Here is a 25,554-nt window from a genome sequence, read left to right on the forward strand (position 1 = left end):
GTTTTCCCAGAAACAACTAAGTGTTGTTATAAAAAGAAAGAAATACAGAATATGGTCAAAAGATCGCACAAATTGTTCTAGAAGTTCCACTGGGAAAATGCCCTGTTACACATTAACTTTGGTATAATATACAGTTACTCTGCCAGATACCTGAATGCATAAAAAGAGATAGCGCCATTATGAAAAATAGCTGAGTAATCTATATTAAATGTTGTCTATCTAGTAAATAAACATTCATCTAAGAAGCCTTTTGTTCCAAACTATAGAAACTTCCCCAGTGAGATGAAACAGTCATAAATTAATAAAGAAAAAGACATTTTAAAAAAAGGAAGAAAATAAAAATGCATAATAGGTGGTGAAATGTGTGTTGGAGCTGGAAATCAACAGAAAACAGAGGAACTGAGAAATTAATTTTCTTTTCCAAGGAGAGTACTCATCATTCCCTACTAATACAGTATTATATTCCAAAGATGTGAAGCAATGAAAATCCCACTGGGTTAGAAGTGCATTGTAACCATGACTCCCAAGCTCCCCATGTCTCCCCATCATCTGCCCTGCAATCCTGACAACCTATGAGAGGTGTGGTCTCTCCGTGATCTGCCCACCACCCCAGTCTGGTGAGCGCTGCTCTCTGACATCTGCCTTCACAACACATCAGCGAGGAGAATGTCTGGAGTAATTCACCTAAGTGAGTATGGAGAAATGAAGGGACTGAGGCTAAGGTCTGAGGTCTAGAAGTCAGCAGCCACTCTCCAGCTCATGTACTGACAGGCAGAGCTGCTGCAAAGGGGGAAGAAAACTTACCCTTCCAGTGAAAGAGAGAGTGATGCAAGAAGAGGAGAGGGTTACAGAAAGGGTCAGGGTTAGGAATGTAGACACATGGCAAGAAAGAAAGAAAAGCAGATGACAACAAGAACAGGAAAGAAAATAAGGCAAAGAAGGGACTTCCCTAGTGGTCCAGTGGTTAAGACTGCGCTTCCACTGAAAGGGGGCGTGGATTCAATCCCTGGTCGGGGAACTAAGATCCCGCATGCAGCGTGGCCAAAAAATAAATAAATAAATTTTTTTTAAAAAGGAAAATAAGGCAAAGAATACTGGGAATGAAAACATCACCCAGATTTCAGCCCTCGGTTGTTAGGGTGCCTTCCCGCACCTTCGGATTGTCAATAATTGGGGTGGTGACAAGATCTGAGTCTGTGTAGATAAGCTCTCTCATCCGGGACTCCAGTTCCTGCTGACTCAGGTGTCCACTTGTAATCTGAAACAAGAACAAAAATTAGACCCGGTTTCTGTGACTAGTGAAAAGCTTTAAGAGACGGAGCTAGTAAGACGCTGAGTAGACTCCAAGGAAAAAGGTCACCTGTATCAACGGACCTCCACTGCTAAAACACTTCCACAGACAGTCTCATCTGATCGTCACAAAAATCCTAAATCTGGTGTATCATTATTCCCATTTTTACAGATGAAAAAAACAAGGCTCAGAGAAAGTAACTGACTTGCTCGTGTTTACCACGACGCTGGTTAGAACTAGAAAACAGATCTTCTATAGTTTGATGTTCTAAACTATGATGAGACAAATTGGTCTTTCAATTACCAGCATGGTTGTTATCTTTCATCTACCAAAACTTAATCAGCTTATTTCTGCTTTACAGAATATTCAACATGAAGTTTAAATTACAGCATAAAAAAATTTCAAGCTGAAGTACTGACCTGTTATATAAGTATTAAACACCCATATCTTTACAAGTCCTAGTTAAAGTGGAATTGACACATAATGAAAATGAATAACTAGATGTTCCCCATCAATTATTCAAGATGTTTCTTTGTGCTCTCCTTAAACTTAACTTTTATTCCTAGTGCTATGCCTTAGTATTTCACATCAGAAAAAAAAAAAAAAAAGAGGATTTATGCATTAAGAACTTCCACTGAAACTTTGACCGAAAAAATGCTAACCAGAAAATCAAATCAGTGAAGTGAAAGGTAAGTAGAAAAAGAAATGATCCAAAACTAAGGTAAGGGACAGAATAATTAGCTAACAAAGTTCCTGGAAACCACAACAACCTTTCTTCAACTTAGAAGACAGACATATTAAAAACACATGAAGAATAAGTGAGGAACTTTTGTAAAAAATGTGTTAAAAAAAATTTAAGAACATGGACTTTCAAAACAGATAAACTTGAAAGAAAAGCCGAAATAAAGTCAACTGAAAAACCTTTACAATAATCTAAAAATGAGTAAAGTAGACCAATTAGAAAATTATATGTAGAAATTAATTTCATATACATAAAGTGAATATATGCACAAAAACAGGTTATAAAAATACAATATCCCATTCACAATGGCAAAAAATAAGCTGTTAAATAAAATGCTCAGGACTAAACTAAGTAATCAAAAATTGCAAGGAGGTCTTACATATTAAATGAAAAAATTAAGTGATAAAATTATGTTCCCTTGTTTAAAAATGAACAAACAGGGGCTTCCCTGGTGGCGCAGTGGTTAAGACTCCGCCTGCCAATGCAGGGGACACGGGTTCGAGCCCTGGTCCGGGAAGATCCCACATGCCGCGGGGCAACTGAGCCCGTGCGCCACAACTACTGAGCCTGTGCTCTAGAGCCCATGCTCCGCAACAAGAGAAGCCCCTGCTCGCCACAACTAGAGAAAGCCCATGCGCAGCAACGAAGACCCAACGCAGCTAGTAAACAAACTTAGAAATTTATTTTAAAAAATTATAAAACATAAGCTCCCTTACTTATATAATTAGTGCTTAAATATTCTCAATAAAATGATTACATACAATAAACATCTGGCAGAAGAAATTCAACATCTATCGCATTTCAGAATGCATTTTTTACTTTTACCCTGATTTTCCCACATATAACCAAACAATTATTAGTGCAGTGAGATTTTATTACAACCTATTTACATTTCATTTCAATACAAAATTAAGTTTCACATGGTTCGAATGCACTTCACATTACATAAAAAATACAGCAACAACTAAAATAAGTACAATAAAAGATAACTTGGTAAATTTTTTACTTCAAAATATTTCTGCATTCAAAAAAACTATGATTGAAGGAAATTAAAGAATACCTAAATAAATAGAAAGACATCCCATGTTTGTGGAAGAAAACTTTATATTGTTAGCATGGCGATACTCCTCAAATTGACCTAGAGATTCAACACAATTGCTGTCACAATCCCAGCTGGCTTCTTTGCAGAAACTGACAAACTGATCCTAAAATTCATATGGAAATGCAAAAGACCCAGAATAGCCAAAAACAAAAAACTTTGAAAAAGAACAAAGTCAGGAATCATACTTCCTAATTTCAAAACTTACTAAAAAGCCACAGCAATTAAGACACTGTGCTAGTAGCATGACAAAAGACATATCGATCAATGGAATAGAACTGAGAGCCCAGAAATAAACCTTCACATTTATAGTTAATTAATATTCAACAAGAATTCCAAGACATTATTTAATGTCTTGGGGAAAGAAGAGCCTTCTCAACAAACGGTGCTGAGGCAACTGGATATCCACATGCAAAACAAAGAAGCTGGACCCCCTACCTCATGCCACATGCAAAAATTAACTCAAAATGGATTACAGACCTAAATGTAAGAGCTAAGCATAGAAATAAACCTTCATGACCTTAGAGTAGGCAACTGTTTCTTAGTTATGTCACCAAGAGTACACAGGCAACAACACACACACGAAAAAGATAATTTGGTCTACATCAGAATTTAAAACTTCTGTGCTCCAAAGGACACCATCAAGAAAGTGAAAGGACAATTCACAGAATGGGAGAAAATGTTTATAAATCATATATCTATAATATATAAAGAATTCCTACAACTCAATAATGGGCAAAAGGTTTGAATAGACATTCTTCCAAAGAAAATATACAAATGGCCAATAAGCACATGAAAAGATGCTCAACATCATTAGCCAACAGGGAAATGAAAATTAAAACTACAGTGAGATATAATTTCACACCTACTAGGATGGCTGTAACCAAAAAGAGACAATGCAGCACTATTCACAATAACCAAAAGGTTGAAGCATCCCAAGTGTGCATCGAAAGATGAATTAATAAATTGGTACATACACACAATGGAATATTATTCAGACTTAAAAAGGAATGAAATTCCAGATACATACTACAACATTGATGGATCATGAAGACATTATGCTAAGTGAAATAAGCCAGATACAAAAGGACAAATATTGTATGATTCCACTTATATAAGGCTACTAGGCAAATTCATAGAAGCAGAAAGTAGAACAGTGGTTGCCAGGGGTTGGGGTTGGGGGGAGGGGTGGGGAGGGGGGAATGGATAGTGGTGATGGTTACATAACAGTGTGAATGTACTTAATGCCACCAAACTGTACACTTAAAAATGGTTAAAAAGGTAAATTTTATGTAATGTGTATTTTACCACACTTTTTTAAAAGACATAATAACAAGTTTTGGTGAGGATGTGCAAAAATTGGAACCCTCATACACTGGTGCTGAGAATGTAAAATGGTACAGCTGCTTTGGAAAACAATTTGGCAGTTCTTCAAAAGGTTAAACAGTTACCATATGATGCAGCATAGTACACACATCCACACAAAGATGTACACAAATGCTCATTGCAGCATTACTCAGAATAGCCAAAAGGGGAAACCCATCCAAATGTCCACAAATAGATGAATGGAAAAATAAAATGTGGTATATACAACAGAATATTACTGGGCAGTAAAAAGGAATATAGTATTGATACATGGTACAATTTGGATGAATCTTAAAAACATTATGTTAAGTGAAAAAAGCCAGTCACAAAAGATCACATATTGTATGATCCCATTTATATGAAATGTCTGGGATAGGCATATTTATAGAGACAGAAAGTAGATGAGTGGTTGCCTCAGGCAAGAGGGTAGAGAAACTGGAAGAAAACAGGAGTGACTGCTAATGAGTACAGGGCTTCTTTGCGGAATGATGAGCATTCTAAAATTGACTGTGCTGATGACTGCATAACTCTGTGACTATGCTAAAAGCCCCTGAATTATACACCTTAAATGGGTGAATTATATTGTGTGTCAATTATATCTCAACAAAGCTGTTATCAAAAAAACACCTATGAAGCACCTCTCTCTTAAGAGTACTTACTAGAAAAACCAGTGATAATCAAGGAAGATGACTTAGTTGTAAATTTTGCAATTAGAAACATAGTTCAGAGATTAACTTGCAATTATTCTTCTGAGTCTCTGTACCCTACGTAAAAAGAAAAAAAGAAAATTCCATCTCTGCTTACCTTGGTCAAGGGAGAAGTCTTCTGTGGTGAATTTTGAGTCATAGCCTCACCAGGATTTAATGCCACTGCAGCGCTGGTTCTTGGAGTAGGACGGGAACTGAAAAATGCACACCAGTTAACATTACTCACATTTCAGAAACTTTATCCTGTTTACTATTTTCTGGGTTAAAAAACACGTCTCATGAAAAACGGTAGAATATGATGATTCTATGTGATCTCGTTAGATTTTAAAAACTTTAAACTCTAATTTGTGTTTATGACACTAATTTTTTTAATGTCAATATTATGATATAGAAAAATATATATATATATGTGTCATCTTGGGCATGTTACTTAACTTCTTGTCTCATATGTAAAATGAGATAGTAGTAGTATTGTTGGGAAATTATGTGAGATAGTATATGTAATGTAGAGCACTTAGAATGGTATATGGTTCAACCAAAGACTATATATGTGTTTGCTTTCTTCATGGTATTTTATTGTATATATGCAATATAATTAATTTAGCTAGTTTCCCATTGATCAATGTATAGCATTTTCAATTCCTCTGCTATTCTAATGTTGTTGTCAATATCCCTACATATCCATTACCACTGGAAAAAAAAAAAAAGATTTTCTCCTAAAAGAAATCTATGACTATTCCCACTGCCACCCTTAAGTAAAATAAATCACCCTTAAATAAAATAAAATAAATCCCAAAAGTAAGTTAGCTATGGTGTTAGAAGTTAGGACAGTGGTCACCTTTAAGGAAGAAAGAAAGGTATAATTATATTTGCTGACCAGGGTGGTAGGTGTGTTCACTTTGCTGATATACAATGAGCTATAAACTAATGATCTGTACATTTTTCTGTATACATGTTGTAGTGGTGTGCTAAAGCTGGTTCACCCTAGTTCATGAGGGCCAATTGTTAAACAGGAATTTGTGAGTCAAGTGTCAAACTGTTGGTAGCTTAAAATTAACCATTAAGAGAGTATTTACGGGGCTTCCCTGGTGGCGCAGTGGTTAAGAATCTGCCTGCCAATGCAGGGGACACGGGTTCGAGCCCTGGTCTGGGAAGATCCCACATGCCGCGGAGCAACTAGGCCCGTGAGCCACAACTACTGAGCCTGCGCGTCTGGAGCCTGTGCTCCGCAACAAGAGAGGCCGCGATAGTGAGAGGCCCGCGCACTGCGATGAAGAGTGGCCCCCACTTGCCGCAACTAGAGAAAGCCCTTGCACAGAAACGAAGACCCAACACAGCCAAAAATAAATAATAAATAAATTAAAAGAAGAAATAAATATGTATAAAAAAAAAGAGAGAGTATTTACATCATTAATTTAACAAAAATTACAAATGAGCAATTTTTCTTTTCCCAAACTGCATGTATTTCTGTTATACTGCAATAAAACAAGTTTAAAAAAAAACTGTTTTCAAAGTAATTTCCTGGGTAATTGTTTTTTTTATTTGGAGCTTCTATGCTATATCCAGTATTTTCTGTTTTAACCAGAAACCTAAAAAAACAGATTTTATTTTTTTTAATGTCTGCTGATCTAGGCAGGATTAACATAATAAAATAGTACAGATATTCTACAAAGCATAGACAATGTTTACAATTTTATTTCATAAAATGTTTGAAATGGAAAATTACCTTGGTACCTACTTAAGCAACAAGTTATATTCTGCATCTATTTTTAATGATTCCTCCTACACTTATCAATGGCTGCCATACTCTGTGAACCACTCCATTACACCCAGGTCTCTGATTTTGAGTTTTTGCATTTTAAGAAATTCTTCCATTCAGATCATTATGGTCTCTTTTGATGAATTCCTTCAAATTTCCAAATATGACCCCTCCTTCATTTACTTGCCTTTTTATTCATTCATTAAACAAGGACTTACTTAGGTCATAAAATATACCAGAGATTGTACAAAATTCTTTTTTAAAAACTGAACTTAAAATGCCTAAGATATATATAAATAAATTTAACATGCTTTATATTTAAATATGGGTAAAACAAATCAGGAAATTTTAGTTTATCATTATAACCCCTATGTCATGAAATTAAACTATTTCTCTATGAGACTAAAACTATAAATAAAATATAACACAATATTTACACATTAATAAAATTTTAAATACACTGGTCTTAATCACTTTAAATACCAATCTGATTTTATTATTTCAATGATTGCAAATATTAAGCCTCCCAGATAAAACGACATTTAAATAAAAACACAACCTGTTCTTTTTCTGTAAGTCTTTATCTAAATAAAGCTGGAGTTCTGAAATTTTAAATTCAATTTTATTTGAAGTAGAAGTACAAAATTAAAGAGTTTTAATTAACCCTTATAAATAGGAAAAATAAGGTGGTTTGGGTAAAATTTTTTAAAAATACATAACAAAGTCTACATTCCATTGGCCAGCACTTAACAGTAACTTTGAAAGTAGAGAGAGTGGAATTTGCATTTATCCCTGTCCTTTATTTCTGTGTAACATGGTTTACCAGCCAGACAACAGACACTTTAAGAAGATTTCACTTTCATCTCCCATGGATCCCTTACTGCTCTGTCATTTTACATACCTGAGAAGAAACATGGACTCATTCAATTGACCCCCAAGAGTGCTCTTAGGCCGCAACTCAGATGGATTTTCTGTGGCAGGAAGGTAAAACAATATCCATCAATGAACAAAAATATGAGCAGGGCACGACGTATACAGAGATTTAAACAGAAAGGTAACACAAATTAGGAACTCTCAGAAATAGCATTCTGAGTTCAGTAGTGCCAAATGAAAGCTCACCTACTCTGAAGGCGTGACTGAGCTGCTGACCACTCTTCTCCCCTTTTGCTTGTCCACAATGAGGGCTCTTCAGAATCTCCTTGGCATCTTGTGACCCAGAATACTCCAGGTTTCTGCTGTTCAACAATAGAAACCCAACACAATCAAGCTTACTACTGAGCTTTCTGTAGAGTTTTCTCTGTCAAACAAGAGGTTGGAAAAGATACTTAAACTGCACAGGACATTTGGCAAAACTATTGAGTTAGAGGGAGTTCCCTGGCGGTCCAGTGGTTAGGACTCCACTCTTTCACTGCCAGGGCCCGGGTTCAACCCCTGGTCGGGGAACTAAGATCCTGCAAGCTGTGTGGCGTGGCCAGAAAAAAAAACAACTAGTGAGTTAGAAAAGTAATATTTTTCATTGAGGAGCTAAAATGAGCACTTACTACATGCTAGGTATTGTGCTAAGAAGCCTATAAACCTTATCCCTGAAAAATAAGTAACAGCAGGCAGATCGGAGAAGTAAACCAGAACTCAAGGTATCAGTGAACCAGTAGTGAGTTTCCCTTTTATTTTTTCCCTTCCAGTATTGTTCGACCTGGACTCAAAAGCAGTGAGTACAGACAGGAGCCCCAAGAGAAGCCCTCTATTTCTGTTCCAAGGAACAGGAAAGGGGATCCCTAACGGTCAGAGCAGTGGAAATGCCCTAGTTTTCTGTTTGTTCTTTTGCTTTTGCTTTTTCCATTTTGTCCTTCCCCAGCCTGCAGGTAATCCTGCAGCAGCTACAGGGGACAATAGCCGCTTCTGGCCAGTGCCTAAAATCCTGAAGGAGGAACATTCTCTTCTCTAGCCAGAGAGTTATGACCCCAAGAACGTGAAGCAAATCCCTGTTGCTCTGTTCTCTTTTTTCTCCTCTCTCCTTGTCCTACTGCTACTTGGTCCCAAACACATCCATCAGGACATAAAAACTGTAATACACCATGACTAAGTGGGGTTTATTGTGGGAAGGCAAGGCTGCCTCAATATATGAAAACCAATTTATGTAAGAGTCCATAATGAGAGTCTAAAGAAGAAAAACCACATGATCATATCAACTGATACAGAAAGAATGACAACATTCAACATTCATTCAAACTGAAAAGGGGAAGCTACCAAAACCTCCAGCTCATCATATTTAACAAGTAAAGGCTGAATGCTTTCATTCTAAAATCAGAAACCAGGCAATGTGTTCATTTTCATCACTCCTCATTCATTACCTTACCGAAAAAGTCCCAGCAAGGGAAGTAAGGCAAGAAAAAGAAATAAAATGCATACAGATTAAAAGGAAGATGACAAACTAAGGTGAAAGGTGTCCTGGGATTTGCTGACACTGATGGACCAGGTCCTAAGCCCAGCTTTCTGTACTTTTCAGAGAGTCTAATACAATGTGAAAACACAGTTGAAGCACAATGGATCACAGAAACCGAAGTTTGGGAGAGACCTTAAATAGAATTCAGACTTCTCTATCCAATACACTGAATTTACAAGATTAAAATTAAGAATCAGACAACCACTTACCAACGAATGAATGGAGGAGAGGGGGAGTCAATTATCTGGACTTTGCCTCTATTCATCTACTTCTCACCTTGTTCTTTTCAAAATACCATCACTTTGGGACTTCCCTGGTGGTCCAGTGGTTAAGAACCCACCTTCCAACGCAGGGGACACAGGTTCAATCCCTGATCAGGGAACTAAGATCCCACATGCCATGGGGCAACTAAGCCCAGGCACCACAACTGCTGAGCCCGTGCACCACAACTAGAGAGAAGCCTGCGCACCGCAATGAAAGATCCCACATGCCACAACTAAGACCCGACACAGCCAAAAATAAATTAGTTAATTAATTTTTTGAAAATACCATCACTTTTATAACTGTCCTGGGCTAAAAAGATTTTATAATAAAAGTGAAGTGGATTAGTCAGGATGAACTAGGTTGTGCTGTGGTAACACATAATGCACAAATCCTAGAGCTCAGAATCTCCTAGCTTTGTGTCTCACTCGTGCACATAGCCACTGAAGGCTGGCAGGAAAGCTATGCTCATCATGGTCACTAAAGACCCAGCCTGACAGCAACTCCACCTGGACATTTTCTTCCCAATTACCTCATCAAGAGAAAGAAATGTGGCACATCACACAGTGGCTCTTTGAGTTTCTATCCAGAAATAACACAGGTCACTTCTGCTCACATTGTATTAGCCAAAGCAAGTCACATGACTGCACCTAACTTGAAAGGGGAAATGAGATCCTACCATGTGCTGACAAGGTGGGAAGCCAGCTGAACACAACTAATGACGACCATACTAAATCCCTACCTGGATAAACAACTGACCAGAAAATGAGCAAAATCAAGAACACAAAATGTCATGACTAAACTCTTTAAGCAACCCTTAAACACATGCTTGATTTTCTCCTATTATGAAGGCATAGAAATGCATGTCATTGATGCTGCAAAAACAGAATAGCAAGGGTACAAGTGTTTAATAACCATGCCCCACACACAAAAATAAGCTTATACTACCTGACGCTGGAATCCTCGGTGCTTGAGTCCTGATCTTTTCTAGTGAAAGCATCCTTCCAAAATGAATGCTGCAGTAGTCCTGCCCACGTTAATCTTTATAAAACATAAATGTTAAAAATCTATTTTAACATGATTTACCATGGAGAATTCCCAGGACATGCCCCAGTTACATATATCAGATTTGTTTCACACACTCTTTTTGGAACTTCACTTTTAGAACTTCATTCAGAAATAAACAAGATTATCAACCTCATGACTATCCAGAGTCACGCTTCTCTTTAGAAGTCAAAACATTATCTAACTAGTTCACCCACTTTAAAATGACTTCAGGCCATATTTAAAACCCAGACTCACTATCAAAGCATCAAATTTTACTACTAGTAGATTATACCTGAGGGGACTTCCCTGGCAGTCCAGGGGTTAGGACTCCACGCTTCCACTGCAGGGGGCACGGGTTTGATCCCTGATTGGGGAACTAAGATCCCGCATGCCGCACAGGCGGCCAAAAAATAAATAAATAAATAAAATAGATTATACCTGAGGTATACTCAAACTCAGAATGATTAAGCTCGACTAAAATTTTAAAACAAAAAAGTAATTTGTACCTGATTCATTTAATCGTTCAAAATTTCCATACTGAAATAAAAACTACCTTGATCAAAATTAAAACACAAATGTTAAAGAGAGAATTTGCAACCACATATAATATTCCTTTTATACAAAGGGCTCCTAAAATTCACTAACAATTAAAATTACCAATAAAATGGAATTTTTTTCATCCATTAGATTAGCAAAAATTTATAAGATCAACAAAACCCACTGTAGGTAACAATGGGGGGGAAGGAAATTTCTAATGCTGGAGGTATAAACCCACTCGTGTTCCCAGGATGCAGCAAATGTGTCAAACTTTTTAATGTTCTTAGCTTCTGACCAGCAACCCCACCTTAAGAAAATTATCCAAAGGTGATAACTGCCTAAGTGAACAACAACAACAAAAAAATAGCAGGATATTTACTGTAGCAGTCAGTGTATATGATATTCTAAATCAAGAAAACTCTCAATGTTGTTATTACAGGTTATTACATGTACATTCAGCAGCCATTTAAAATAACCAAGCAAATACAGAGAGAGAAAAAGACTAGATTATGGGGTGGTCTCAGGTATGCAAAAAAAGTATTTAATATGGGATATAAATATGTGGAAATGTGTCCTAAATAAAGTAAGTTAAATTAAGTATATTTATATCTTATCCAAATATGTCTGGGAAGGTATCCACTAAAATAACATTGATCCTAAAAGCATTGTATTGTAAGCATAGGAGTGTCTTACAACTTATACGAGAATCAACATTTTCTTCTGCAGTTTTTCAGTTATATTTAATGAAGATACATTACATGCTACACTAAATTTATTCTTCATTTTATACCCTGAAGCAGAGACCCTAAATGCTTGCCTAAAACCCCTAGATACCTAGTGGCAGAACCAGAACCTAGCTTCTCTTGTCTCCCAGGCCAGGGAGACCCCCCCCACCCCCGTTCACTCCCCACTCCCTCCTGCCCTCCCCCACTCCACACCATAAGGATTTCTAACTTCCTGCCATCCCTGCAACACAGAAAATTCACACTGTGCCTATTATCCTGTCACTTGATATTCCCAGTAGGACAGGATTATCATAAATCACATCGCATTGAAATACTGCTCAGTCGTTATTACATTAAGTATCTTGACAGTATCATCCCTAGTTGAGTAGGCTAAGACAGTTTTAGCCTGAAATCCACAACGGCGGGGGCGGGGGTGGGGGGGGTGGGGGGGTGTGCGGGGAATGTACCTCCTGGATTTGGGAGTTACAAGAAAATCTGTCGACCTATGAGGCAACTATTTGCTACATTAAAAGAGTTAAAATTCCTCATGATTAAAAACACCTGTAAACTGAGAGCAGCCACTCAATGTAAACTCAGATTTCTTTTTTTTCAAAAAAGATAATTTGAACAGCTCTTTCTATATTAAGACCAGTACAGTGTTAGAAGTACACTAAAGGAAAAAAGGATTCCAGTCTCCATTCATGTTAAAGTACTACCCATACATACCTCTTCTGAGGATCTTTTTGAAGTAAACCATCAAGCAAATTAATAAAATCTGAAGAAGCTTTAGGATGAGAAGAATCTATACACAAAGTAATACCCAAAAAAGAAAAAAAGTGATAAGTAGCTGAAAACACACCCTGCATCAACATTATAATAATAGTATTTTAAGCACATAAATTATTTTTAAGAGAACACTGCATACATAGTAACAATTACAGCCTTCATTTAATGCCAGGAGAGGGCTAGGCGGGGCAGGACACAAAAATTAAAAACTTTTCCCTGGACCACAAAAAACATGAATCTCAGAAACTAAGTTCTGACTAAGCTCTAAACTTTCTCTTTACTGAACAACCCCAGTAAGGACCACCAGCTTGAAAAACTCATACCCTTGGTCTTCAACTATTAATTATGCCTCATTTTCTGACCATTTTCTCTTAACTTGACCAGCTTTGCTTTATAATATACTATGATGAGAGTACTTGCAATCTCTCCTTATTTTAAAGATTTTTAACAGGAAAATAACCATCACAATATTATGACAATCTCCAATTCCGTTAATCTCCAAGTGTTTTGTCTTTTTATATTAGAAAGATACATACCATGGTCAAATTATCAGTCTATCACTAAAAGAAGTGGCCATGAAGATAATGGCCAAAGCCATCAGAACAGATGGTGCTGTCAGGCACTGTGGCCACAGCCTGATCAAGGTCCCTGTGAAATAATTACGCTTAGGCCAAGTGGTATCTTGACCAGACCTTTGATATCTTCATTCTCAGATTTCTCTTCCCTACATAAAAATCTTTAACTTATAGGAGAAAACAATACTCAGTACTATGAGTACTTAAAACAACAACAACAAAAAAATCAGAAGTCATCATTATAGGAGATAGGAATGACTGATTTCTACGAAAACTAAAATAAAGTTAATAAAAAAGAAATGCCTTTTGTTTTAAGAAATACAGACCATTTTCAAAATATCGAGAGTTTTGTTTTTTTTCACCTAGGATGATTCTTAAAATATTGAAAATATTCGGTATTTCTATTCTTTCCATTAATTACTGAGGATTTTTTTTCTTTAAAAACTCACAACCTTATTTTTCCTAAAGTCCTGTTTTCATCTTTGTGACTTAAGATTCACATCTTTTGAGGTGTGTAGCAAAGTGTTTTATTATGTTTGTACCTTCTTTTTCTTTTCTTAAAATTGTTAATGGTAGACTTACATTAATCACAATTTGTATGATTAAATTGCCAACACTTTAAAAATACAACCATATCGAGCTTAAAAGACTTTAAAAGCTTATCTGGGTAGCATTCTGATTCATCAAGATAAGGACTGAGAAACACCTGATTTGTTCCTATTCAAGCGCTAAATAGAAATAACTACATGGGACATGACTACATATTAAGTAAATGGTACATACACATGAACACACCAAAAAAAGACATAAAAGTTTGAGTTTCTTAAATCTTTGAACCAGACTTCTTTTGATACAGGAGCACAAGATAATTTGTATTTTTAAATGAGGGAAAGTCTTAGTAGTACTTTGTTTTCCATTTCAGTATCTTTTTAAAAATGGCAAAAGGAATGCTAGAATTTCTAAAAATATCAATTTGTGACTATTTAGAAAATATAAATTTGAGGGGTTATGAATCAATAAAAACACACTTTGGGGATAAAAGTGCAACTTTAGTCCACGTAAGAAGTAAATTAACTGCATTTATAATAAAAACATCCTACCTTTTGGAATAGGTGGCAAAGGATCTTCATAAAAAATCTTTTCAACTAATTCTGAGAAACTTTCTGAGAAGAACGGAGGTTTTCCTGAAATCATATGAAAACTTGCAAAATTAAACAAGAGTTTGCTGTTACCAATAATTCTTAATAAATCTCAACTACAGATAGTTCAGGATTGCATAATTTACAGGAAAAAATATGTATATAGCAATAACTAATTATTGAATGCCTAGTACATACCAGGCACACTGTCTATATATTTTTATAGTTACTGCCCACTGTAACATGGGCCACTGGATACATGGGCCACTGGATACATCTGATAATTCACAGTCACAGGTACCTTTACAAGATTTTCTACTAATAATCAGACAGATTAGTTAGGCATATTTCAACATTCCAAATGATTATCATGAAAAATACTTCCATGTCAAAAGATCCTACAAATCTGCATATGCCTAGACACCAAGCAAGTCAGCCAAAATCAGTACATAGAAAATTTTAGGAAAACTAGCTTTTTCACATCTTATAGGTAAACTCTTTGAAAACTCCAGATGTAACCTTTGTGTGTGTGTGTCCAGCTCTGATTTTAAACTGAAACAGAAAGTAATCACCTGAAAACATTTCATAGAGCAGGCAGCCCAAGGACCAGAGGTCACTGGTAATGGAGAAGTCAGTACCCCTCACAATCTCTGGAGCTGTATAGATAAGAGATCCTAAGAACAAGGGAGAAACGACAGCTTTGTTAGGCATTTGTCCTGTTCCCAACACAAATCTACCTAGGAGAGACCAGGTGAGGTGAAAAAAGATGGGAGAACATGCACATAAATATAATTTCATGCATATTTCACATTTTTTTAATGTTTCCTAATATTAATGTCCCACTTCCCAAGAATATGTGAGAATATATAAAAATATAAAGATTTTGAATATTCACCTGAGAAAGAGGTGTGGCACATTGAGGTGCATTCTTTTTTTAAATTAACAATTCAAATAGTTGAAAGAAAAGAACCTTTGATTGTAGTATTTTGAATAGGATAGGTTAAGTTATGCAGCAGTAAGCACCCCAAATTCCCACTGACTTAACCACACAGGTTTCTTTATAACTGAAACTACACGTCCCTCACAGGTCAGCCAAGGGGCCCCGACCCTCACAGTCAGTCCATCCAAGACCCAGGCTTCATTTCAACCATGCTTCCTCAATCACTAAGGCAGGGGCAAAGAACGTAGCAAATTAAACACTGGCTCTTAAAATTCCCAGAGAGACTTGCATCACTTCTGCGCACACTTGGTGAGCTTTGGCAGGGAAGATGCAATCCTACCGTGTAAACAGAAGAGGAACAGAACAGGACCTATTTGGTGAACAGCACTAGTGTGTATCATGTACACTTGATAGAGTTTAGTATTACATAGAAATACCAAATTCTAGAGATAGAAAGCTCCCTTGCTTACTTATGAGAGCAGCTGAAGCCTGGAAGGTACTCTAACATCCTCTAAGTCACAGAGCTGGGCAGTAACAGAGCACTTGCCAAAACCCACAGTCTCCCATCTTCCAATGAGAATGTTCTTACCATGAGGTGAGAAATCACCAATCCCTTGGAAAAGAGGTTAATGTGCGCCCATCATGGGGACTGTTCTTAGATTAAGCACAGAAGCAATCGAGTGTCACTGCTAGAAACTCTTGACGTTTCTCCACAACACAGCCCTCTTCCCCTTACGAAAGAGGAAAATTTCAAACACACATTCCTGAAACATATTGCTCTCCTTGTTTTCTACATAAAAGCATAGTCCATGGTACTCATTTTCATAGGACGCCAGTCATCCCATGGAATGATACTTGGGGATTTAGAAAGCCTTCTTCCTGGGCGTGAAATCTTACTTCAAGACTGGCCCTGCAAGTTCAAGTTCTTTGCTCGTATTTATGGGACCTCTGTTAACCTGCTGCTCCCCGTCCCTTTCCCTCATTCCTCTCATCCACGGCCATATGACTACCAAGCCCAAGGATGCCACTCTCTCTCTCAGTGCCCTTAGCTTCCTGGTGAGTGTACCAGAGTTTCAGTGGTCCAAAGTCTCAAGTACATACACCAGGAACTTAAGGAAAAAAGATCTTTATCACTTCTATCAAAAGTTCTGGCATAAGAAATATGACTTCACACTCTCCCCTCAAGCACAGCAGTCTAACAGCCCAGGCCCCATCTCACTGACAAAACCACCTCCCAAGGACGCACCCTTAAAACTCTTCCTGACTTGCAGAATATCAGCTGCTCAACAATGTTGAGTATCTACTGAGCCACCAGTGTATGCCAGACACTGTTCTAAGTGCTGAGGATACAGCAGGAAGGGAGACAAAACCCCCCTCCTTATGTTCTAATGAGTGGTCAGTGATAAAGCTAAGGATAAGGCTTTGTCAGAGGTTCCCTGCGTCTTACACGGCATTAGAGCCACACGGAAAATGTACGCCCTGGACAAAACCATCCATAAATCCAGACTTCTCCTGATCATTTTTAATACATTTTTTGACTGGCAACATAAAAGGTGGACATTATCTCCTAAACACGTGACTTGGGCGGCCCACAACTGGAGTTCTGACCTGGAAGCTCTCCACGTACCTTTGACTCTACTTTTCATGTTTTTCTTCAGTACATTTTCCCCACTGTCACCTCCTCCTTCTTCTGCTGCCACCAATGCAAAGAATTCTTCCAAATTTTCACCTTCCACTTTGGCCAAGCAAAAATTACTAAACTTCAGTGTGCCAGGCCCTTCCAAGAGTATCTATAAAGGTTAAAAAACAAATGTGTTTAGAAACAAATTCTATTCAATTTGCATTTCCATCCGTACCTCTTATAATCTCACTACAGAACTCTGAGTATTGGTTTTCTTGCTTCATCACAACTCAGAAAATTAAATGCTTACAATTTTTTAAAAAAAGAAGCCAAAGAAACATAAATCCAACATTTGACGAGTAATAGAATCAAATATTAAATTGTCCCTTCTCAGATGTAGATGAAAAACACATCATTTAACCACAGAGAGAAACCTCAGTCTTTTGGGAAAGATAAAGAGGAAAGTATATGAAACAATCTATACTCACCTATTCTCAGTGACAGTTGAAAGAGGATTTGGAAGCCCACCTGTCCTAGGGGGTTGTTCATTCAAATGAGGACGTATGATTTAGGGTTAAGACTAGGGTGCTGAAGTTAGAGATCTAGATTTGAGCCCTAGGTCCACCACTTACTGGCAGTCTGACTTGCAGACTTTACTTATTAACCTTTGTAACTCTGTCTCTTCACCTATACAATGGAAAAAATGATACTTAACTCTTCGGACTATTGTAAGGACTGAGGTGACACATGATGCAAAGGGCGACAGTGACTGGCATGTGTTAAGTGCGCAAGTCTGCTAATATAATTTGCGATTAGAAGTCATCTGTTGATTGTTGAAATCATACCTTTATCTTTTCCTCCCTGGCAATGGATCAGGGGGCTTTCTGGTCCTTAAAAGCAATTTAAAGTTTACCCTCAACTTCTAGTCACAAATACTGAGGATGTCAGTTAGTCTGCAACAGTGACTTTTAAACTTTTTTTTTGAGCGCCTGGAGGCCTTGTTAAGAAAAACTACTAGTCCCTACCCCGAGAGCTCCTGATTCAACAGGTCTGGGGTGGGGCCTAAGAACCTGCATTTCTAACAAGTTTCAGGTAACGCTAACACTGCTGGTCCAGGGAACACACTTTGAGAACCACCGGCAGGGGGCAGATAAAAATTTTAAGTTAGTAAATATTTAAGACTTTGCAAGCCGTAAGGCTTCTGTCCTGACTATTCAAGTCTGCAGCCACTGACAATACATAAATGAAAGGATGTGGGTGGTTCCAGTAAAACTCCATTTACAGAAACAGTCACCTGCCGGAACTCTGCCAACCCCAGTTCTAGAATAAAAGTTACCTTATCAGCCTGAAGCTCCTAGATTTTTAAAGAGATGATACTAGACCTCATTAAAGAGCTCCCACACAGAGGTTGGCACGTTATAGTCTCTAAGCTTGTACAAGCATGAGCTAAGAGTGGTTTTTATGTTTCTGAACGGTTGGAGAAAAATGAAAATAAGCTAATATTTCTTGACATGTGAAAAGTACATGAAACTGACATTCCAGTGTCAATAAAGTTTTATTGAAACAAAGGCACACCCATGCATTTACATATAGTCTATAGCTGCTTTCAGGGCTGTAATGCAGTTAAGTGGTTATAGTCTTGACACAAGTATATGAATATTTCAAACTAGAACTTCTATTTGTTATACAGAATTTTTACGGAGCTTTTTGTAGGTTTAATTAGGTTCTTATATAGATGGCCTAGAAAAATGTTTAACACGGAAATATTCAACTTTTCTTTTCATTGTGTTCACATTAACAAAGGAAAAGAACTAGGAGCTAAGACCAGTAACACATACAATCCCTAAGAAAATGTCCTAAAAGTTTAACCTAAATATAATACATAATCCTCACAATCTCCCTGAAATATCTACTTCCATATCACAGGCAAGAAAACTAAGGTACAGAGAGAAAAGGTAACTTGTCCAGGGCACACAGCTTCTAAATATCAGTGTTAACGTGACTCAGACTCTAAGCAGGTTCTGTGACTCTACTACACTGAAGCACGTTTGGTTATGGATAATTAGTTTTACCAGAAAAGAAAAATATTTGATCCATAATATCAGGAATCATACATACATAGCCAAGAATGTCATTATCAAACTAAAATAATGGCTCATAACTGTGTACTATAATTTAAGAGCAAAGAGTCTTATTTTACAGATCTGTTGAGCTCATCATTCACCATATACCTCAAGAGCAATAATAATTACTCAAAGAACCCTGAAAGGAGGGGAGACTTCACTTTCTAAAAGCTACTTCAATAGGTAGCTAAATAGGAACCTAAAGTATAGTACTATGTACTTCCTTTTGTTTAAAAAAAATGTTAACTTAAAATTTCAAGATGTTCTATATCAAAATTGTACCTAAAAATAAAAACATCTTTGAGGAAGCCCTATAAATTGAAACACAAACAGGAAATCAAAACTTTCATGAATTACCTTCCCAGGAGAAATGTCACAAAAGAGAATGCCAAGTTGATGAAGATGATGTAATCCAGTAATCAGGTCAATCCCAAATTCTCTTACAACATCTTCTGGGAGGTTTTCGTCTTGAGCAATAACCATTTCTAAGGAACCACCTGCAAGTTGATTAAAATCACCCACTTTAACCCACCAATATTACACAGTGCCTCTGGGAGGTTCCATGCTGGGACATGAGCATTAAAACATGATCAAATCAGTATACCTGGACAGTCTGGCAGGGGAAACATACATGTTAACAAACAGTGGTCCAAGCACCGTAACGGAAACCTCCACGCTCCAGAGCCAGCTCAGGGAGAACGACTGCTCAGACTGTAAGAAGAGTCAATAAATAGGCCAGTGGGATGAAGGGAGAATCACTCTGGTGCTGTGATTTCTCACTCCAGATCCCTCAGGAAAGAAACAGCTACAAAAATTAGTGTTAAACACTAACCTAAGCTGTGCACTTTAATCACATTGTGCAAAATACAGTTACGTTTACTCCGGTGCAAAGTTAGGTCACATTCTACAAGAGCTGCATGGCAAAAAAAGGTGCTCTTCCTTAACAGTTAGAAAATCACAAACTCTGACGTACACCACTGATGAAATAAAAGGCCAATGGCAGACACACTGCAAATTCCATTTCTATATCCTACCAGGGTCCCACTCACATCTCCTACCATCTAAGTGCCAGAAACAAACCTTTTTTTTTTTAGGGTCAAGATTATAACAGGAGTCAAGTTCAGAGAAAGTGAAGTTTTAGCTGGCATCTGAAAGTTCAATCAGAATTAGTGCAATGAAGGTAGGAGGTATTTTGGGGTTTGTTCATTTTGTTTGGTGGGTGAGGAATCATTCCAAACACAGGCATAAATTAGAGTTAGGCTATTACAATGGCCAGGGGTCACAAATAACAGCTGAAGCAAAAAGTAAAACGGGTTGAGTGCCCAGATCACCTCAAAAGTGTGTACATCTCATGAAAGGAATTAAACCACAGACTCCTCCTATTCATTCAGAAAAATAAAATGCAAATAAGTTATTATTCCAAATAACCTCTTTAATGATTGTTTTAAATTCTAAGTGCCAGTACGTAAGATTCATAAAGCTATAAATAATTACATTTCATCTTAATATTTAATGATTATTTATTATTACTCAGTGTATAAATAGAAGTACACTAACCATGGTACTTGTTACATTTTTTCCTAAAGATACTGAAACTAAAAGCCCAGATAATACAGTATCTATGTATTTAGTCACCTTTCTTCCTGTATATAGTCCTAGAAAGTTATATCAAGCAGGAGCTATAACATGTTATCTCTAATTATTGCTAAGTGGTGGTATCTGTTGATTCATCTTTGTATTTTTCCATATTGCTTAAGTTTTTAAGAGCAAGTATCCTTTGCATAAAAATAAAAAGATAAGCACTTTATAAACTAATTAGCTTATAGCTAGTTGACCTAAAATACTTTGTTTTTACTGAACGGGAAAGCTTTTTTGATCAATAATCACTAAAAAATGTTTCTAAGTGTTATGTAGGTGATTTAGCATTATTTTATACCAAAGTAAAGTTAACCCCAAATTGAATTTTACATGTCTTCCTCTTACCAAACACCTTTGCCCTTTTCCAGTCCCTAATATCTATCAAGCAATAGGTGTTCAAGTTAACGTACTCAGTAGTCAACACTGCTTATATTTGTAATAGAAGAAAAATGGAAAATAGCAAAAACTACTTCAGGGCTTCCCTGGTGGCACAGTGGTTAAGAATCCACCTGCCAAAACAGGGGACACGGGTTCAAGCCTTGGTCCGGGATGATCCCACATGCCGCAGAGCAACTAAGCCCGTGCACCACAACTACTGAGCCTGCGCTCTAGAGCCCGTGAGTCACAACTACTGAACCCACGTGCCGCAACTACTGAAGCTCGTGCATCTAGAGCCTGTGCTCTGCAACAAGAGAAGCCACCGCCACGAGAAGCCCACTCACTGCAACGAAGAGTAGCCCCTGCTCGCCACAACTAGAGAAAGCCCGTGCACAGCAACAAAGACCCAACACAGCCAAAAATAAATAAAATAAATTTATAAAAAAAAAAAACTACATCATATGTTTTTTCAAAACTATATATTGTGGCTACAATCGTAGCACTTCTTACATGATCTTACCTGTGCAGAGTTCCACGACTAGCCAGAGATGATTACTGGTTTCATACCATTCATGAAAAGTTACAATATTCTTGTGTTTAATTTCATGGGTGAGACGAACCTATAAAAACACACAGCATTCACACTAAAATAAAAAAGTTCTTAAACCTTTTCATCTATTAAGAAACACCTAAATACACAACTGGGAAATAAATAAGAAAACACTGGAATTTATTCAGTGGAATTCTATACAGACATTAAGAATGATGGGGGGCTTCCCTGGTGGCGTAGTGGTTGAGAATCTGCCTGCCAATGCAGGGGACACGGGTTTGAGCCCTGGTCTGGGAAGATCCCACATGCCACGGAGCAACTAGGCCCGTGAGCCACAATTACTAAGCCTGCGCGTCTGGAGCCCGTGCTCCGCAACAAGAGAGGCCGCGATAGTGAGAGGCCCGCGCACCGCGATGAAGAGTAGCCCCCATTTGCCGCAACTAGAGAAAGCCCTCGCACAGAAACGAAGACCCAACACAGCCAAAAATAAATAAATAAATAAATAATTGTATAACTTAAAAAAAAAAAGATTTATAAAAAAAGAATGATGGTTATGAAGGCTGGTGACATGGAAAAATGCTAATTCAATGTACAGTCTTTAAAAACAAACAAAACCTTGTACAAAAGTTTTGTGTATTTGTGTAAATTAACATTGCAAAAGAATATTCATAGGAAAAATGACCAGAAGGTATACATCAAAATAGCTGCTGTTATGAGTAGAATTACTCGTGTTTTTAAATTCTTTCTACTTCTAATTTTCTATCTCCTATATTAAGTACCCAGTACTTTCATAATCAGGAAAAAAGAAATAATTTTAAAGGAAACCAAAAAAACCTTTAAGTAAGAATAACCTAAAGGCTCAATAATACAATAATAGTTAAATAAGTTGTATATTAATAATTATTATTAGGCCAACATTATTTGTTGAATTTTATAACATGGAAAAGTGACAATGTTATAATGTTAAGTGAAAAAAGCAAGAAATAAAATTGTGTAATACTATGATTAGAAAATTTTTTAAAAGCCCATAGAAAAAAAGACTAGAAGAAACAAACCAAAAAGAACAGTGATTGCCTTCGGGTGATACAACAATGCTGCTTTTTCCTTCTATTCAGTTTTCTGTATTCTCAAATTTTCTATGATGACAGTGTATTACTTTTATAATATTTAAAAGAACTCTCAAAGCCTTCTATTTTCTTTTTAAGCATATTCTTAGTGAATTCTAATATCAATTCACCTAGATTATTAAAAGAGGAATGATTACAATGAACATATTGATCTTAAAATGTACATTTCCATTAGATTATAAGAATACTTATGCACCAAAAACAAGAGTGAATTCAAAACTCAACAATAAAGATGCAAAAGGCTGTCCATATAAAAACGCTAAGTTGCTTCTGGGATTTTTGCTTTCTCCCTTTAAAAATTCCATTAAATATAGGAACTAAAACCACAAAAATGTGTGTGAACCGTGAAGACTCAGAATTCCTGATAACTAACTTACCAAAGTGCTTTGCACCCTTGCTTTCTGATTTAAAAAAAAAAAAAAAAAAAATTACAAATTCTACTGTCACTCAACACAGGCTAATGGGCCCATAATTAGTAGAAATACAGAGCTCCCTGTTTTAGAAATGGAATTTGGGGACTTCCCGGGTGGTCCAGCAGTTAAGACTCCATGTTCCCAATGCAGGAGGCCTGGGTTCGATCCCTGGTCAGGAAACTAGATCTTGCATGCCTCAGCTAAAAAAAAAAAAAAAAAAAAGATCCCATGTGCCGCAACTAAGACCCGGCGCAGTCAAATAAATAAATAAATATTTTAAAAAAAAAAGAAGAAATGGAATTTGGCACACTCTAGGAACAATTAGGTGGGCTCATATTGTAACAAAAATAAAGGAAAATGAATCTACATGACTTAGAAGACAGATGAGTAGAAAACCAAGCATCAGAGTAACCAAGAAAGAATTTGAAGAGCACCTTGTGATAGATCCCTAATATAAGGCCAAGAGAAAATGGGGAGAACCCTCAGTGAGCAAGTTTAAAGGGATCTCCGCTGATTCTGGCACAGAAAAGGGAAGGTCCTAGTGAAAAAATAAAAGAGGTACAGAAATCCCGACAGAATTCAGGCCACAGCACACCCCTCCAGACCCTCCCGTACACTCAATGCATGCCAAGTACCCACTCTTCCAGACTCTGGGCTGCCAATCTCACCCTCCATCCTCACCGCAACCACCCATCTGCAGCCTGCGCTGGCCAATGCAGGAGATACCGTGGCCAATACTCACCACAGAGGGCTACTGTGCTCTTTTGAGGAGCAGCTGGTCTGAGCTGGGATGAGCCCCAAGTGTAAAACACACACCAGATGCTCAACACTTAACATCAAAATTAGAAAAATATCTCGATAATTTTATACTGGTTGCACGCTGAAATAATAATACTTTGTATATACTGGATTAAGTAATATATATTAATAAAATGAATTCCATTTATTTTTCCTTTTTCAACGTAGATACTATGAACTTTAAAATTAGATTTGTAACCCCCAGGACCTCACTGGTGGCGCAGTGGTTAAGAATCCACCTGCCAATGCAGGAGTCACGGGTTCGATCCCTGGTCCGGGAAGATCCCACATGCTGCAGAGCAACTAAGGCCATGGGCCACAACAACTGAGCCTGTGCTCTAGAACCCGCGAGACACAACTACTGAGCCTGTGTGCCACAACTACTGAAGCCCGTGCACCTAGAGCCCGTGCTCTGCAACAAGAAAAGCCACCACAATGAGAAGTCCGCGCACCACAATGAAGAGTAGCCCCCGCTCACTGCCTAGAGAAAGCCCTCACACAGTAACGAAGACCCAATGCAGCCAAAAATAAAAAATAAATAAAAATATTTGTAACCCCCATTATATTCCTAATGGACAGCATTGCTAGATTTTTTCTTTTTACTGATAACTGCATTCTCTCCAAAATCTCTTCCACACATCTTAGTCCATGACCACCACTCACTCACTTCACAGCTCACTCGCTCTAGTACTGCTATTCCAGTTCAATTCAACCCTCCACACACTCTGCAAACACCCAAGGCACTTAAACAGACACAAACCACGCTAACTGAGCTACCTTCCACTGATGAGTCCCAATCTCAAGTGGCCCCAGCTGGTCTGTTCTCCAGGTGACTAATTCACACCTTTTCTTTCCTCTTTTCTAGAACACTGCCTTCCCCTTCCCCCATCTCCTAACTGAAGACTTAGATTCTCACCTCAGAGAAATCCTAATAGACTTATATTCTCACCTCAGAGAAACCCTAATAGACTTATATTCTCACCTCAGAGAAATCCTAATCAGAAGAGACATTCCTCATGTTCCCAGCTCCGAATCTACCAACTACTGTGCACCTTGCCCCATATACCTGTCTTCCCTTTACTGTTCACACGCCTTTCAAAAGCCAACACCTCCTCATGCACATGAGGATGGCTGTTTTAACAAACAAACACCAAACCAAACCAAAGCAAAAAAAAAAAAAAAAAACACACAGAAAATAACAAGTGTCTGCAAGGATGTAGAGAAACGGGATCCCTTGCACATTGCTGGTGGGAATATTAAATGGTATCGCCTCTGTGGAAAACAGAGTGTATATTTCATGGGTTTGGACAAATATGTAATGACATGTATCATACAGAAGAGTGTCACTGCCCTAAAATCCTCTGTACTCCACCTATTCATCCTTCCCACTCCCCCCGCCCCCCAAACTCTGATCTTTTTACTGTCTCCATACTTTTGCCTTTTCCAGAATGTCATATGGTTGGAATCATACAGTATGTAGCCTTTTCAGA

The 25,554-nt window shown here is 37.5% G+C and overlaps 1 protein-coding gene across 8 annotated transcripts in view; it reads right to left on the reverse strand.

The window, feature by feature from the left end:
- ULK4 (unc-51 like kinase 4) overlaps positions 1-25,554 on the reverse strand; it is a 538,746-nt gene that overhangs the window by 502,246 nt on the left and 10,946 nt on the right. For 6 of the 8 annotated variants that reach the window (XM_082348367.1, XM_082348366.1, XM_082348364.1 and 3 more), the window contains exons 3-13: positions 21,697-21,796; positions 19,518-19,657; positions 17,044-17,206; positions 15,049-15,150; positions 14,438-14,521; positions 12,703-12,778; positions 10,616-10,708; positions 8,083-8,198; positions 7,865-7,934; positions 5,302-5,398; positions 1,154-1,258 (exon numbers count right to left, since the gene is read on the reverse strand). In XM_082348367.1, the coding sequence (XP_082204493.1) occupies positions 1,154-1,258; positions 5,302-5,398; positions 7,865-7,934; positions 8,083-8,198; positions 10,616-10,708; positions 12,703-12,778; positions 14,438-14,521; positions 15,049-15,150; positions 17,044-17,206; positions 19,518-19,657; positions 21,697-21,796 (1,146 nt within the window). Of the gene's footprint in view, positions 1-1,153; positions 1,259-5,301; positions 5,399-7,864; positions 7,935-8,082; positions 8,199-10,615; positions 10,709-12,702; positions 12,779-14,437; positions 14,522-15,048; positions 15,151-17,043; positions 17,207-19,517; positions 19,658-19,764; positions 19,872-21,696; positions 21,797-25,554 lie in introns of those variants that run through there. The other 2 variants (XM_082348365.1, XM_082348362.1) reach the window with 2 other exon arrangements.

The sequence above is a fragment of the Balaenoptera borealis genome (genome assembly GCF_965194805.1).
Source record: "Balaenoptera borealis genome assembly, chromosome: 12".
Lineage (NCBI taxonomy): Eukaryota > Metazoa > Chordata > Mammalia > Artiodactyla > Balaenopteridae > Balaenoptera > Balaenoptera borealis.